The sequence below is a fragment of the Notamacropus eugenii genome, chromosome 2 (assembly GCF_028372415.1).
Source record: "Notamacropus eugenii isolate mMacEug1 chromosome 2, mMacEug1.pri_v2, whole genome shotgun sequence".
Taxonomy (NCBI): Eukaryota; Metazoa; Chordata; class Mammalia; order Diprotodontia; family Macropodidae; genus Notamacropus; species Notamacropus eugenii.
This window is the reverse complement of record NC_092873.1, coordinates 519,990,903-520,007,160: the sequence shown is the minus strand read 5'-3', so window position 1 is coordinate 520,007,160 and position 16,258 is coordinate 519,990,903. Positions and strand designations below refer to the sequence as shown.

The 16,258-nt window shown below is 40.0% G+C and overlaps 1 protein-coding gene across 13 annotated transcripts in view; it reads right to left on the bottom strand.

The window, feature by feature from the left end:
* Nucleotides 1–163: 163 nt before the first annotated feature.
* The window catches only part of FGGY (FGGY carbohydrate kinase domain containing), a 537,121-nt gene continuing 521,026 nt past the window's right edge, over nucleotides 164–16,258 (bottom strand). For 7 of the 13 annotated variants that reach the window (XM_072649652.1, XM_072649644.1, XM_072649645.1 and 4 more), the window contains 2 exons: nucleotides 8,072–8,133; nucleotides 5,006–5,336 (listed from right to left, as the gene is read on the bottom strand). In XM_072649652.1, coding sequence (XP_072505753.1) covers nucleotides 5,021–5,336; nucleotides 8,072–8,133 — 378 coding nt within the window. In that variant the 3' untranslated portion in view covers nucleotides 5,006–5,020. Of the gene's footprint in view, nucleotides 374–5,005; nucleotides 5,337–8,071; nucleotides 8,134–15,392; nucleotides 15,433–16,258 lie in introns of those variants that run through there. The other 6 variants (XM_072649657.1, XM_072649654.1, XM_072649649.1 and 3 more) reach the window with 3 other exon arrangements.

The window sequence follows — 16,258 nt, the reverse complement described above, 5'->3', positions numbered from 1 at the left end:
CTGGGCCTTTGGACATGGATGAAATGCTTTGTATAAAATCATCACCCATGACCAAATCAGAGATTTGCAGAGGTGGAGGAGCCTCAGTGGCCACCTCATCTAACCCATACCCAGCGAGAGGAGGACTGCTGAGGACTTTTAAATGGAAGATTCCATTTCCAGCTTTCCACATCTCAGGTTTCTTTATTCAAGATGACAGAGGAGTGGTCTTAGCCCATTTCAAGTTACACAAGTAGAGGGAATGACCAGGGCCCAGAACAGAGCCTTTCTGGACAAACCGAGCATGGCTCAGATGTCTTCATTCATGATGGCTGCGTATTCTTTCTGGTGCTCAACAAGCTTCAAGAATACTTTGTACTTTTTGTCATAAAATCTGTATTGAAAAAAGTGAATTTGATAAATCAGATGAGTCCTCAATACAACATTTCACATGCTGCTTATGCTCAAGAAAATATAAAATCTCTTTGATCCTTAAAAAAATATATTGCACCTACATAACACTTTTAAGGTTTGCAAAGTGCTTTCCAAATGATAACTTCTTTGAGTCTCATCATAACACTGGGAGGTAGGTGCCATTATTATCCCCATTTTACAGATGAGTAAAACTGAGGCAGGAAGAGGTTTAGAAATGTGCCCAGGGTTACCCATCCAGTAACTGAGAGTTAATTCGAACTCAGATCTTCCCTACTCCAGGTGTAGTCCTACTCTATCCATGGCATCACCTAGGTGCCCTTTTGTTATTTCTTCCATTGTAAGTGGGGGAAGAGGGTAATGAGGCCTTGGTCAAGCACAGTGCCTCTGCTGACAGACACATGATGAGTCCTCCATATTCAGATAAACAGACAAAGCATTTATTAAGGGTCTTTGGGGACTGAATCAATAAATAGTCCCATATGGAAGGAGCCATTTCCCATCTCAACTGTGATTTATATTTTAATGTTATTTTTATTCCCTTTATTTGAGATTTAGAGTTGGAAGAAACCTTCAAGATCATCTAGCCTAACTCCATGCATTTTACAGACATGGAAACTAAGACCCAGAGATGGGAATTGACTTGTCCAAGGTCACCCAGGTTGTAAGTAGCAGAATCAGGATTTTACACTGAATTCTCTGACTTTCCTCTTGCCCATGCTGTCTCCTTTTCTCAGTACCTCAGATACTTTTTGTCTTCACAAAATGAGAGGTTAGAATATTTCTAGTCCTGAGCACCATATTTTAGGAGGAACATTGGCCAATGGCAGTCAATCCAGAGGAAGGTGGTGAGGATAAAGAGGAGGCATGAGTAAGATAATACTTCAAGGATCTATGAGTTCAGGAGTGGAGTAGTCCCTCCATGGATACAGATAGCATCTACCTAAGCCTTCGTAGATGGTATTTGAAATTTGTTATGGCCAAAACTATCTTCACACAACATCCATGGGATCATAACTTTTTTTAGTTAGGGCTGGGTTAAGGACACCAGACGAAGTCACCAGGCCTTTCCAGCTCAACAGAGACAGCCAGAGATTGAGTTTTTCTTTGAGAATCAAGAGACTTGTCCCACTGGGCAAGGAAATTAAGACCTTCCACAAGAAGCATGTCTTGATTCCTCCTAATTCTAGTGCAACAGTTTTGTTGATCCCCCACCTCAATTATCTGCATATTCTTATTTGTCCAGAGTTGTTTGCATGTGGTCTTTCTCCATTAGACTGTGAGCTCCGTGGGACTGTCTTTTTGTCTTTCTTTGTATCTTCAGGACTTAGCACAGTGCCTGGCAAATAGTAAGAGGATAATAAAAATCTTCCTGACTCCAAAGCTGGTTTTACATCCTCTACACCATATCAGACATTCAACAAGCATCTAGGAAGCTCCTACTATGTATTGGGCACTTTGATACAAAGAAAGACAATAGATGGCCTGTCCTTAAGGGGCTCATATTATAATGGGGGAAGACTATATGCAAACAGCTCTGTACAAACAAGACATGTACAGGGTAAACTGGAGGTCATCTCAGAGGGAAAGCTCTGAGATGGAGGAAGTCTGGGAAAGGCGGAAGGCAGCACTTTCACTGAGCTTTGAAATAAGCCCAGAGATCTAGGAGGTGGAGACAAGGAGACCTGGGTATCTCTCCCAATATTACATGTAATAACATAACATTTCAAAATGCAAGAACTCTATTGGTTTGTCATTTTATTTGTCTGTTGTCATGATCCCTAGGACAGTCTCAGGTAGAAAGTTAGCTGGCTTTGAAGCCTCCTCTGCCACATACTGACTGTGTGTTCCTAGGTAAGTCACTGGACTTCCTAATTCTCCAGGTAATTCTTTAAGACTCTAAACTGTGGCTATTTTGCTGATCTGGATTAGCAGAGGGAATTTCCTCATCTGGAAGTTTCCTGTACTAATGAAATCCTAGGCACAGTCTCTATCCCTATACACTTTAACTAAAACACTTAACTATAATACTTTAATGTATATTTTAAGATTGAAATATTTTTAAAAGGTGTTAATACTGTATAATTTCTATTTCTAGACTCAAAGACTTAAAACTCATACAGATAAAATCAGAGAAAAATTTTTTGAGAAAATTAACAATTATCTAATAAGAAAAGTCTTAGAATGTATTTTTTCTGAAATAAAATGAGAATATGAGTTTCAGAAAATAACTGAAATGATTAATTAGATGTACAGTCAGAGAGCCTAGTTTATGAGAATGGGGCAGGTAGGCAACAAGCAGTATTGAATTCAGGTCATTGAATTCAGGTTCAGAATTAAAGCCAGGTTCGGGCTTGATAACAGCTAGGGGAATTTAGAAGTCATGGTGGCTAAGGACACATATCCAAAGTGGAGTATATTTCTGTGTTCTGAGTACAAAGCTGGTCAGATTCATATGGCAAAAGGATGGTTCTTGGCCTGAAAGGTCAAGTGTAGACAGAACGTAAACAAATGGTTTGAAACTTGTCAAATGATGAGATGTCAAAGTACTGGACTGGGAGTCAAGAGAACTAGGCTTTGGAGGAGAGATGCCTCTTCCATGAACAAAAGCCAACTGGTCTTTAATGCTCTCGGGATTTCTAGGAAGAAGACAAGCATACTGACTGCATTAATTTGGCATCTGATACTTGGTGGAACCACACACAGCTTTTGATGGACTAACAGTTTAACTGAAGTATATCTGTCACCAACTTTTCAACAATCTCTAAGTCCTTTCACATAGGATTGTAAGCTGGAAGGGATCATAGAAGTCATTCTCCCTGATGAGGAAATTGAGGCACAGAGAAATTGAATGACTTCCTTAGGGTCACCTAGCCATTAAGTGTCAGAGATATGGTTTGAAGACTCCAGGATCCCAGTTCCAAAGTTCTATCCACCGTAGCATGCTGCCATTAACTATGTCTCCCTTACCCTTACCATGCACTGATGACATATTTTGGAGTATTAAAGAAGATATCTGATCCACAGACTACTCACTACTGAGAAGACAGATATTTACTTATATTTTTAATCAGCAAATAAAACCCATCTAGTCTAAGCTTTTTCCCAAACTCAATATTTTGTGTGTGTGTGTGTGTTTGTGTGTGTGTGTGTGTGTGTGTGTGTGTGTGTGTGTGTCAGAGCAGAGACTCTTGAGGCCTAGGACTGTGGCTCAAATTCTGTCCCTGATGCTTACTTCTTGGGTCAAATAGGCAATTCACTTCTCTTCCTGAGTTTTAGTTGTGACCTGAGGGCTTTGGAGTCAAGGGCCTCTAAAGTCCTTTCTATCTCACAATCAATCCCCTCTAAACTTATTTCTGTCCCCTCTGAAGAGGATGATAATCTCCACAGAGATCTATTCATGACTCAAAAGTGGTTCTTTTCCTTTCCTTGCAAGATATGTAACATGCCTGAAGATGGCGCCTCAACCCTTCTTGTGCAATTTTATGACCTGTTAAATGATATTTACAGAATAATGGAACAGCATAGATGAAGGGGGCGTTAGATAGTGTAGAATCAAAGATCTGTGTCTCCAGCACCAAGCACAGTGCCTGGCACATGGTAGATGCTAAATAGATGTTTGTTGATTGGTTGACTGAATATTCAGATAAGCTAACAATTATCTCCAAGGATCCAAGATATTAAATACATAAAATAAATAAATAAAAGTTCTAGAAGGAGCCTCAGAAGCCATTTCATCAAAGCCCCTCATTTTCTGTTGGAAGAAACCATGGCCAAGGAAAGTAATGCAACTTGCCCACAGTCATATGGGAAATAAGTGTCAGGAATGATATTTTTGGAGTCCTGCAAGTCCAGAACCAGGGCTCTTGGGATTTCTTGCTGCTCATTGTTCTTTGCATCTTTAAGAAGCTACTAGAAGAGGAGGAAAAGCTCCCAGATGGGGATGGATGAGGCCCCAATCACCTGTGGGCTAGAATCAACTAATCAGAAAGCTTTTATTAATCAACTGCTTTGCACTCAACATTGTGCTAAGCTCTGGAGATACAAAGACACCAGTGAGGCAGAGCCTGCCCTCAAGGAGTTTCTTTTCTATTGGTGGAATAATGTGTATGTGTGTGTATGTGTATGTATGTATATAGATAGATATTGATGTAAATTTGTATAGAAAGCCTAGGAATGTTCCCTCTCTCTCTCTATTTCTGTCTTTCTCTCTCTGTGTCTTTTTGTATCTCTCTCCACACATGTATACACACTCACATATATGTACACATAATACATGCCAACATGTCAACATATATACATATATATTACACATATTACATATATATGTATACATATATTTAGTGTGTGTATATATAGCTATCCATACTAAATATAAAGTAATTTTTGAAAGAAGGAAACAGTGGCTGGGGAGTGGGATCAGGAAAAACTTCATAAAGAAGATGTGGTCTTTGAACTCCGTCTTGACGTCTGGCTACCAACAGGTCGAGATGAGGAGAGAGAACATTCCATGCATAGGGGGATGACCAGGACAAAGATAGACTCAGGACAGGAGACAGAATGTCATGTGTAGAGGACAGTAACAAGGCCAGGATGGCTGGATTGTGGGCTATGGGGAGGGGAGCCATATGGAGCAGCCTGAGAAAGTGTGGGTTGGAATCTTACCTCTGAGAAGAGTAAATTCTTTCCCCTCCCTGAGCTTCCCTTTCCTCATCTGCTGATGGATGGTGACAATTCTTGCTCTGTCTCCTGTTTTTGTTTTCCATCCTTTGTTTTTGAAAAGAATCAGTTCTAGGGTAAAGCCTTGACTGGTGTGTGAATCGAATTGAAGTGAGGCAGAGCTGCACAAAGCCATAAACCTCCCGCTCTCTTCCAGAGTCATCAAAGTCCAGGGCAAGACAAAAGTCAGGATGATTGGCGATGGCCTAGGATGCAGTGGAAGGCCTTGGTATTTTTGATGTCTGACAAAGCTCTAAGCTCTCCACAGCACCTACTTCAATCACCTTCACGGCCATTGGAACAAATTGTTCTCATCCACCCATTCTACCAGAAGAAGTCTTCCTATCTTTGGGCTAGACATCCCCCAACTCACCAACAGGTTGGAAATCTGTCAGTTATCCTCAACCTGGTTTAGCCCGCCTGTGCACATAATGAACTGGGCTGAGGCTCTGGGGCTCCCAGGGCCCTTCTCTCTGACTCTAGGCTGACAGGCCTCCTAAGAATGCTTTGAGGCAAGTGCTCTGCGCACCTGAAAGCATTTTCTAAATATGCATTAGAGTTCAACAGGGCTAAGGAATAGCCAGCACTGAACTAGTATCTTAAGGTTTGCAAAGCACTTATAAATATGACCTCGCTTGATTTCACAACAACCCTGGGAGGCAGATGCAGTTATTTTCCCCACTTTTATTGAAGGGGAGACTGAGGCAAACAGCAATTAAATAACTTGCCCAGGGTCACACAGCTAGTAAGTATCTGAGGCTGTATTCAAACTCAAGTCTTCTTGACCTCAGGTCTGGTGTCTATGCATTGCATCATGAAACGGCACATATGTGTGCATACATCAATACATCCATATATAAATATATATACATATTGATATCAGTTAATATAATATATAATAGCATATAATATTCCCTTTTATGCATATATACGGACACATGGTCCTGTAGGAAATTCCCCTTCTCCATGAGGCATTAAGGCTTGAAAAGCATTTTCCTTACCTTTTCTTGTCCTTGCAGTTGTCATTTATGCTCATTTTACAGATGAGGAAAAGGAGGCCCTGAGGGGTTAAAAAGCTTGCTTAGAGCTCCAACTGGCAGGAATCAGAACTGGGATTTGAACCTAGGCTTCCTTTTCTAAATCTAGTACCTGCCAGCCTGGTAATCAGCATCCTTGAAGGAGAACATAATACAGAACGATGCTTCCTGATGGAGCTATCCCATATGCAGTACAATCCTTGGGAAGCAGTGAGTTCCCCAAGATCAGATGTATTCAAGTATCAATGACCTTCCATCTGTGTTTCTATTAAGGGAAGTCATGCTTCATATAGGATAGCAACTGCAGACCTTAAATATTCCTTTTGGCTCCAGGATTCAGAGGATTCTTGATTGATTCTCAGATGTCACAAAATTGAATGTTTTTCCTTTCTGTGCCAGGCTTACTTTGAACATGTTTTTAATTCCAAATCTAAAACACTTTCCTATAACCACAGACCTAACACACATTCTTGGGCTTACAGCTTCAAAGTAAAGTTAATCAGCCAGCTCATAGGAGAATTCTGGTTACCAACCAGATAACAACAAGATGAGTGTTCACTCTTTCCTTTGGTCCTGCATCAGTGAATACTCATTGATCAGATCCCAGGAATCTACACATAATGCTAATCATGAAATTATTGATTTATAGAGGAGAGGGACCTTAGAAGTCATCTCAGGGCAGTTCGGTGGTACCAAAGCGCATAGAGGGCCAGGCCTGGAGTCGGGAAGACTCATCTTTTTGAGTTCAAGTCTGGCTTCAGACACTTATTGGCTGTGTGATCCTGGGCAAATCATTTAACCCTGGTTGCCTCAGTTTCCTCATCTGCAAAAGGAGCTGGAGAAAGAAATGGCAAACCACTCTAGTATCTTTGCCAAGAAAACCCAAAATGGTATCATGGAGAGTCAAATATGACTGAAAACCAAAAGTCCAACCTCCTTGTTTTACAAAAGGAACCTGAGGTACTAGGAGGTGAAGACCATTTAGTAAAGTGGATAGAGTTCTGGACTTGGAATCAGGAAGTCTTCATCTTACAAGCTAATATGCTAATTTACCATGTCCGCCTCCCTTTCCTTAGCTGTAAAAAGGGGATAAAAATAGCACCTCCCTCATAGGGTCATTGTGAAGCTCCAATGAAGTGATGTGTAAATTGCCTTTAATCCTTAAAGGGCTATGTAAGTAAAAACTGTTTATTATTATTATTAACATTATTAAAGTAGCAAAATGACAGTACTTGACTTAGAGTCAGAAAGAACCGAGTTCAAATCCTGCCTCAGAACTTACCACCTTCGTGACTAGGGACAAATTGCTTAATATATCTTGGGCATCAATTTCCTCATTTTTTCAAAAGAGGGGGTTAGACTAGAAGACCTCTGATGTCCCTTCCAGCTCTAAATCTATGATCATTTGAATCTCCAAATATAAATTCAGGCTTCTTTCCATGAAACTGAATATTTGGATCAACAATTTCTCCCATGTCCTGAATGATCTCTCTATGTCTCGACTCATCTCTGCCTCTCAAAATGGCACTCAGTTTACGTTCCCCACCCCAGAGCCTTTACAAATCCTCCCCCAATCCCCTCAGCTGGAATTGCTTTCTTCAATTTTTTTCTAAAGTAATATATATTATACATAAATATATAAAGAAATACATAAAGTTTTATATATATATATATAAAACCTTCTCTCTCTTGTTCCAGCATGCCCTTATCTTGTACTACAAGTGTGTGTGCATGTTGTATTCCCCGCCTTCAGCCAGACTGGGAGCTCCCCAAAGGCAGGATTCCCTATGCCTGGCACAGTGCAAGACAGGTATTGAATCGATGTTTTTTGAATAATCAGTATGACCACCTTGGAAGGGATATTGATTCCTAAGCACAAGACACATGTAAAAATGACTGTTTACCTCTTCTCTTCAGGTCTGGGGAACACAACTTTCCCAACTTTTCCCATTCTTGCCATTGCCTCCTGTTAAAGAATAAACACAGAACGAAGTGGGTTTTTGTTCCAAACCATCATAACCAGAGGAAGATATTTTGCAAATAAGAACATTTTGACTTGTGTGAATTTGGGTTTAAATTTTTTTTAAAATTAAGTTGATCTATTGTGTTTTCAACCTCTTTATTTTTTAATCTTACAATTTTTAAAAAGTTGGTTCTGTTTTTACATTTTATTCATGTCTGAAAAAAAAAATAGAAACCTTCTTCTCTCTCCCCTCCCCTGTAACAAAGGTTAGACAAGAAAAATAAAGTTCAGCAAAACCAGCTGACACAGGAGCCATGTCTGAAAGCACACGCAATATCCCTCCCTGCAACGTTGAATATTCTCATATTCTGTTATCTTTGCCAATTCACTCTGTGTGTGTAAGATATTACAGGGGCTGGTATCGAAGGTGCTTCACAAATGTTTCCCTGATTGATTGTGAGATGAAACCTTAGAAGAGCTTTCATTTCTATTTTGCTTATTATTAGTGATTTGGAGCAATGTTTCATGTGGTTGCTGATAAAAATTTTTAATTTGAGATCTTTTTGTTCATATCCTAGACAAGTGGTTTTCAATGCATGGTGCAGTGATCCCTAGGGGGTCACCAAGATCCTTTTGGGAGATTCATGAAGTCAAAACTATTTTCATAATAGGAAAATACTTTAATTTCCACTGTGGTAATGTGTACATATATATATTTATATATAAGATTGTAAAGGGGTCCTGTGACCAAAAAGTTCAAGAATTCCTGTTCTAGATAATTTTTCTACTGGGGAATGGCTTATGACCTTGGATATTTGGTTTAATTTCCTACACATCTTATATATGAGACTCAGATTAGAAATATTAAATGTGAAGATTTCTTACCCATTTACCCTTTCTTTACTTGTCCTAGCTTCATTACAAATATATACATATATATGCTTTTCAATTTCGCATATTATTTTCATTTGTTTTTTGTAATTGCCTCTCTCCTTTGTTTAGTTAAAAATGATCTCCCCAGCCAGTTGGGAACAATATCTCCATCCATTTTTCTCAAATTTAAAAAATGATATACCCTTTTATATTTAAGTACTCACTTAGAATATATTAATTATGCTGGTTAAATCATGAATAAGATGCTCTCCCAAGCTTTTTTTTTTTGGATTTGGCCAAATTGCTTTCCAGATTGCTAAAAAGATTTTGTCAAATTAAAGTGTTCTTCCACAAGTACTTTATGTACTAAGCTTCACTGAACACTGGGTTACTGAGTGTGGTTGTTTCCAACTTTTGATTATCTAGTATGTTATGTTGATCTATTTTTCTATTTTTAAAGTATACCAAATAGACTTGATCATTATTGTTTTATAATAAAATCTGAGTTCTGGAAATCCCCACATTGTTCCTACTCTCCCCCCCCTTTACTTCCAGATCCCAGACATTTTTATCTCTTTTCCAAATAAATTATGTTATAATTTTATCTAGTTTTGTAAAGTACTCCAGGCAGTTTGGTCAGTAGAGCACTAAATATGCAAATTATTTTAGGTAGTATTGTCATTTTTATTATATCACCATGAGTAGTAAATATACCTATCTACCTTTAATAGGTAAAGATCATACTACAATTGTATTTATACGTCTTCAGGGTATTTCAGTAGCTTGACCTCCAGGTATTTATTTTATTGTTACTATATATGAGATTTCCCCATCGTTTTCTCTTGATTATCAATTATTGAAAATAGAAGAAACAAGTTTTATGTTGATATTTTAAGTTTGGACCAAACATTTTTATTGTTATTATAAGCAACTGGTTAAACTGTTAGATCAACAGAATTTGCCTTTTGTTAGCCAAAAATCTTTGTTCACAAGTAACTTCCATATAGTGTGTATGTGTGTGTGTATATACCTGTATGTATGATATATTTTTACTATTGCTTCTTCATTCGTATCTGACATCATCCCAAATCATTTGGGATTTTTTGGACAGAGATGCTGCACTGGTTTTACTATTTCCTTCTCCAGCTGATGAAGATGAAGAAACTGAGGCAAACTTGGTAAAGTGACTTGACCAGGGTCACACAGCCAGGAGGTGTGTAAGGCCAGATTTGAACTCAGGAAGAGTCTTCCTGACTCTAGGTCTGGTGCTCTATGTACTGTGACACCTAGCTGCCCTGTGTGTAACACACACACACACACACACACACTCACACACACACACACACACACACACACATACACACACATTGAATGCTCAAAGACAGAAATAGAATCCAACGTGGTTTAGATCACATCACAAGGTACTGTAAAACACAAGAAAGCCACACAAGGAGACATGTGGAGAGAGTGCACAGTTGGAGATATGATTTTGTAACATTTCACTACGTTGCTCACTATACTGGCAAGGAATACTGGAAAGAAAAGCCTATTATAGAAGGTTTAGGGATCAGTCTCAAAGATTCACAGAGAGCCCCAGAGACACGTACTTAAATTATATTCTTATAATTATTTAATCAGAAGATACCTTGATTCTTTAGAATTCTATACTATTTGGAAATGAAATGCTGATGATTTGGGGGTATTTATTTTGAATCCTATTATTTTACTGATAGGGCAGCTAGGTGGTTCAGCAGAGAGAGTGCTGCGTCTCAAATCAGGAAGACTTGAATTCAAATCTGACATCAGACACTTACTAACTGTGTGAGTCTGGACAAATCACTTCACCCTGTTGGCCTCAGTTTCCTCATCTGTAAAATGAGCTGGAGAAAGAAATAGCAAACTACTCCAGTATCTTTTCAAGGAGAGCCCAAATGGGATCATGAAGAGTCAGACATGAATGATAAGAGAGAATAACAAACCACTGCCTGCTGGGCTTTGTGCCAAATTAAAAAATGAAAACAGTCCCTGTCCTCAAGGCATTTCACTAGAATAAATGCCAGGACTCAAAGTAATCTACATAATTCCCCAGAAGCATCATCTTTTTCCCCTCTCCCAGAAGCCAGGGATCTCTCAAGGTCCTTAGCCTGTGGCACAGATAAAGAGGAATCAAGATTGTCTGGATTTGGATCCTGCCTCATACACTTATTAGTCAAGGGATCCTAAGTAAGTCACCTAATGTTCCCGAGTCTCAGTTTAGTTTGATGTAAAAGGACACTGATCAGAGCACCTACTCGGCACAGGTTTTTGAGGCTTAAATGAGACATTGGCTAGAAAAGCAATTTTCAAGTGTTAAAGATCTATAGAAATGCCAATAAAGTTGACAATGATGATGGCTCTGAAGGGAACCTTTGCATAATATATGATTCTTTACATGGGCTTCATGAAGTCATTTTTACTATTTTTTAGTGAGACAATTAAGGTTAAGTGACTTGCCGAGGGTCACACAGATAGTATCAAGTATCTGAGTCTGGATTTGAACTCAGGTCCTCCAGACTCCAGGGCCAGTGCTCTATCCACTGCACCACTTGGTTGTCCCTTATATAATTATTTTTAAAAGTGTATTTAATAACTATTTTAATAGAGTTTTCTTAAAAATCCTGTATATTGTATTTTACATGTTTGAACCTAATGTTCTTAGAAGGGGTCCATAGGCTTCACTAGACTGCCAAAGGGGACCAGGTTAGAGCTGAGAAGCCCTGGGTTCAAGTCTGGCTTGTAAGTGCATCTTGGCTGTGTGACCCTGAACAAGTCAATGAACTTGTCATCTTTTCTGTACGTTTCATTTCCTATTAGCTGTTCTCTTTGGAGGCCACTCTGCCACTATCACCCCCTCACCTGGAGGGAAAGCACATTATTTCAGCCTTAGTTGGTACCCTCAGTCAACACCCATTTTCTTTTCCTTTTGTGTGTTATCTTTACCTGTTAGATTGTAAGCTCCTTGAAGACAGGGGTCATTTTGACTTTTCTCATTTGGGTTTTTAAAATGCATGAGAAAAAATAATAGAATTACCAAAGAAACCCATTATATTAATATAAAGATGTATTTTTCCCACCCAAATTCCTGACCCCCCTGAAATAATGATCTCTTCTCTAACATTCAAAGTCACAGAGAACATCAGGCATGTATTAGTAGAAGACATTTTGTCTTCTGGGAGTTCCCCATACCAATGAAATCCCAGGTCCAGACCAAATCATTATCACTATAGAAATTTAATATGTAGATATCGGTGACATTTTCAATATTGTCATCAGCAAGGACTAAACTGATTTTTCTAATTTGTCCAAACAATTTGCTTCTAACAGCAACTTCAGGAACTCTCAGGCTGCGGGCAAGCTGGAAATTACGACCACTTAAGTGAATTGATTACAGAAATGCTGACAAAAGGCTAAATATAGGGCTCCTCTAATATGTCCATCCTCAGAAAGGCTTTCTTTGAAGCTGGCCTCCAAACTCATGCTTCTGTCCGCGAGAGCCCCAATGGAAGCACGCTACCCTCTTTGTTGGGGTGTCTAGACGGCACAATGCACACACTGATGGACTTCTTTCTTTCTTGTCCACACAATGAGAGCTTTAAAACAACAACAGCGACAAAAACCAAAGCATTTTGTAAAATAGCATTTTAATCATTTCTTTTCTCTCTCTCCACAAAGGCAATACTATAATTATACCCCGAAAGATCCCATTTGATCGTCACTTCTCAAAGGCTAGCGAGGGGCTTTGGGAGGAAGAACATAGAGGCTCTGTGGTCATCCCAATCAAAGACCACATTCATGGCTCTGGACTCTTTGTCCCAGTCTCAAGGCTGGGGGAGCTCTGAGTTGGTAAACACCCTGCTTCCCCATCAGAGCCTCTTGGGGAAAAGAAAAAGTCCTTCTGTGAGGGGAGGGCAGATGCCAGATTCTCATCTTTTACAAAATGCTCAAGCCCACATTCTAAGAGTCCCCGCGCCGCGCACCCCCCCCCCCCCCCCCCCCCCCCCGCCACCAAGGGCTGTGTAGAGAGCTGGGTAGGTTGGGGTAGGGTGGCCTGCTGGTCAATGAGCCACCATTTTAAACTGCCTTACCGAAGTGGTTTCCATACAAGGACAGTCACGAGTTTGAGTGGTATATAAAAAACAGTTGGACAAGTATTAGTGGAAAGTTTTTCATTTGGACTCTAGATACATAGGCTCCGTTTCTGCTCCACTAGAAAGACGCATATCACCCAACCGTTGCTTGAAGATGTCCAGTGAGTGGGATCCCAGGATACATTGAGGCAGCCCCTTGTACTATGACAGCTCTGATTAGTAGGAAGCATGTTTCTGTTGCATCTAGGAATCTAGGAGAATAGTATATGCAAAGCACTTTTCCACCTTAAATAGGCCAAATTTACCTCTCTTCTCCTTCTACACACTTCTAGTCCTGTCCTCTGGGACCAAGCGGAACAAGTTAATAGTCAGTCAGCAAGCATTTATTAAGCTCTAAATGTTGGGTTGAATTTTTCTTCTTCATAAAAGCCATTTGAATACTTGAAGACATCTATCCTTTCCTTACTAAATTCTGTCTTCTCTTGGCTAAGCATCTCTTGTTTCTTCATCTAGGATTTATATGGCAAGTATTTGGAATCCTTCACAATTCTAGCTGCCCTTTCCCGGATATTCCTGATATTATCTATATCCCTTCTAAAATATGGCACCCTAAACTTATCAGAAACTTATCAGAAACATAGACTGAGCAAGGACAGAATATGGGGAGATGACTCTTCTCATCCTCATCATGAGTAGCACTGAGATACCTAAAGGCAGCTCAGTGATAGAGCAGGTAGTGTGTGTGTGTGTGTGTGTGTGTGTGTGTGTGTGTGTGTGTGTGTGTGTGTAGCCCAAGTTCAAACCTTGCCACCAGCACTTGGAAATAGAATGACCCTGGGTTTCAGTCCCCTCGTCTATAAATAGCTAACATTTGCATAGCCTTTTATATTTATATCTTCTTTCATCCCTCACAACAACCCTTTGTAGTAAGTACTATTATTATCACATTTATAAGTGAGGAAATTGAGGCCCACAGCAGTTAAGTGACATGCCTGAGGCAGAATAGGAACCTGTTTTCATGACTCCAATCCTAGAGTTCTACTTCCTATACCTTAACTGACAGATAAAAAAAACGTTCTTATTCGTATGAATCTTTTCCCAGAAACTGTCATTGGATCATTCATTCACTCCATCACCTCCCCTGGTCTCCTCTGGATTCATGACCCATCATTCTCTTCTCCAAGGGTGAGCGTACTCGTGTCTTATTGTCTTCAAGGTTGCCATTTCTGTGTTTCCCCTTAAGGAGTCTCCTTTCAGCAGGAGGCTGCCATGGTTGGGGACTCAGTGACTCCCAGCAGCCACTCCTGAGGGGTTTGTGGGAAGGGGCCCTTCAACAGCTGAATACTTGCATCTTTGTATTATCATGTAAAGCTTTCTTCACCTTTAATTCCAGATCTCGTGTGCCATCTGGTGATTGGTTTTGCTGCATCTGTGTTTACTTTATGACCTTAGGCAAAGACAGAATTTACTTATGGGGAGCTGGAGAGGGCTTTGTTGATTTCTTCCATATGTTCATTGCTGTGGATATGTTTTTTTTTTCTTTTCCTTTCAGAACTCACAAGTAAGGGAGGCGTGATCCCTGTACTGTGTCTCATCGACACGATTCTTTGTGTGCTCAGGTCGCTGCTTCTAGGAGGATATTTTTTTAAAGGCAGTTTTGGTTGAGCAAGTTTTTCAGATGAGTAAAACATTGTCTGTGTTTAAGGACCCTTGTTTTGGAGGGAAGGAGTTTAATCAGTGGGATTACCATGAAAAGAGGCCTGGGACTGAGAATCTGCAGTTTGCTCTGTCTCAAAACTATCATTAGGCTGAAATATTTATCAAGTGCTCAGTTAGCACGGTGCCTGGCACACAGTAGGTTCTTAATAATCGTTTATTCCCTTCTCTTCTCTTCTCTTCCTTGTTATTTAGCTGCAGGTCCCTGGACAAGTTCCTGTTTCTGACCTTGGTTTCCTCATCTGTAACATGAGTGAATTAGGCTAAATGACTTAAAAGTAGCCTGCCAGCCCTGAAGACGTACAATTTATATAATCTGTTATCAATGACACCGTCAACATCTCACTCTCCCAAATTCTCCCCTTCCCTCCCCTTCCTCCCCTTTCCTCTTCCTCCTCCAAAACTGTTTTTTCACTTGTGCTCTCAGGTCTTTGCCAAAGTGAGGAGGTGAAATCCCAGTTGTAGCCTCGGACTGTCTTTATATATTCACAGTTTTTTGAGCGCTGCAAGAAAAAAATAATAGAATATCCAAGAAAGAAACCCTACCTTCAGCATAATGCACAACTTGCCATGGACTGCTCTGTGCCTGCAAAAGAAAAGAATGTTTCCCTCCATTTGTCCTTCCTTCCCTTTCTTCCTTCCTTTTTTCCTTTCCTTCCTTCCTTCTTTCCTTCCTTTCTTCCCTTCTTTCTTTCCTTTCCTTTCCTTCCTTCCTTCCTTCCTTCCTTCCTTCCTTCCTTCCTTCCTTCCTTCCTTCCTTCCTTCCTTCCTTCCTTCTTCTTTCCTCCCTCTCTCCCTCCTTCCCTCTTTCCTTCCTCTTTTTAAAAGAAGACCTGTTAGGAATCCCAGATTTCTACCCTGACCTTGCCTTTTCTCCTTTTCTCCTTTTACTGAGCGGGTAGTTTTCCTTTGTTTATATTTATAGAGGTAAAGGAAAAACTCCAGATTTCTCACACTAGATGTTGCTGAAGCAGGAAGGTGACTGTGAATCATTTCAGCTTGGACCATTACCTCTGAAAAATGTTGGAAATATCACAGCAGTTTTACAAAAGTCCAATGTTTTCAAAAGAAGGCAGAAAGAAACAGCAGGGGGAATCCTTTTGATTTTGTGTCCATTTTCCTGAAAACATTGTATAGATCTCGTTCCAAATCATCTTGCCCTGAGGTAGCTGAGGTCCAACGGAGTGAGCCCTGAATTTGGGGGCTTGAGTTCACATTTCACCTCTGCTGCTTGCTACCTGAGTTGCCTTAAACTAGTTCTTTGCCCTCCTTAGCCAGAGGGACAGTTTCCTCATCTGTAGAATGAACGGGTGACCTAAGGTCCCTCTCAACTCTAACTTCAGTCTCCTCTGTATTTATCTTGCATGTACCTGTTAGAATGTCAGCTTGAGGACAGGGACTGTTTTCATTTT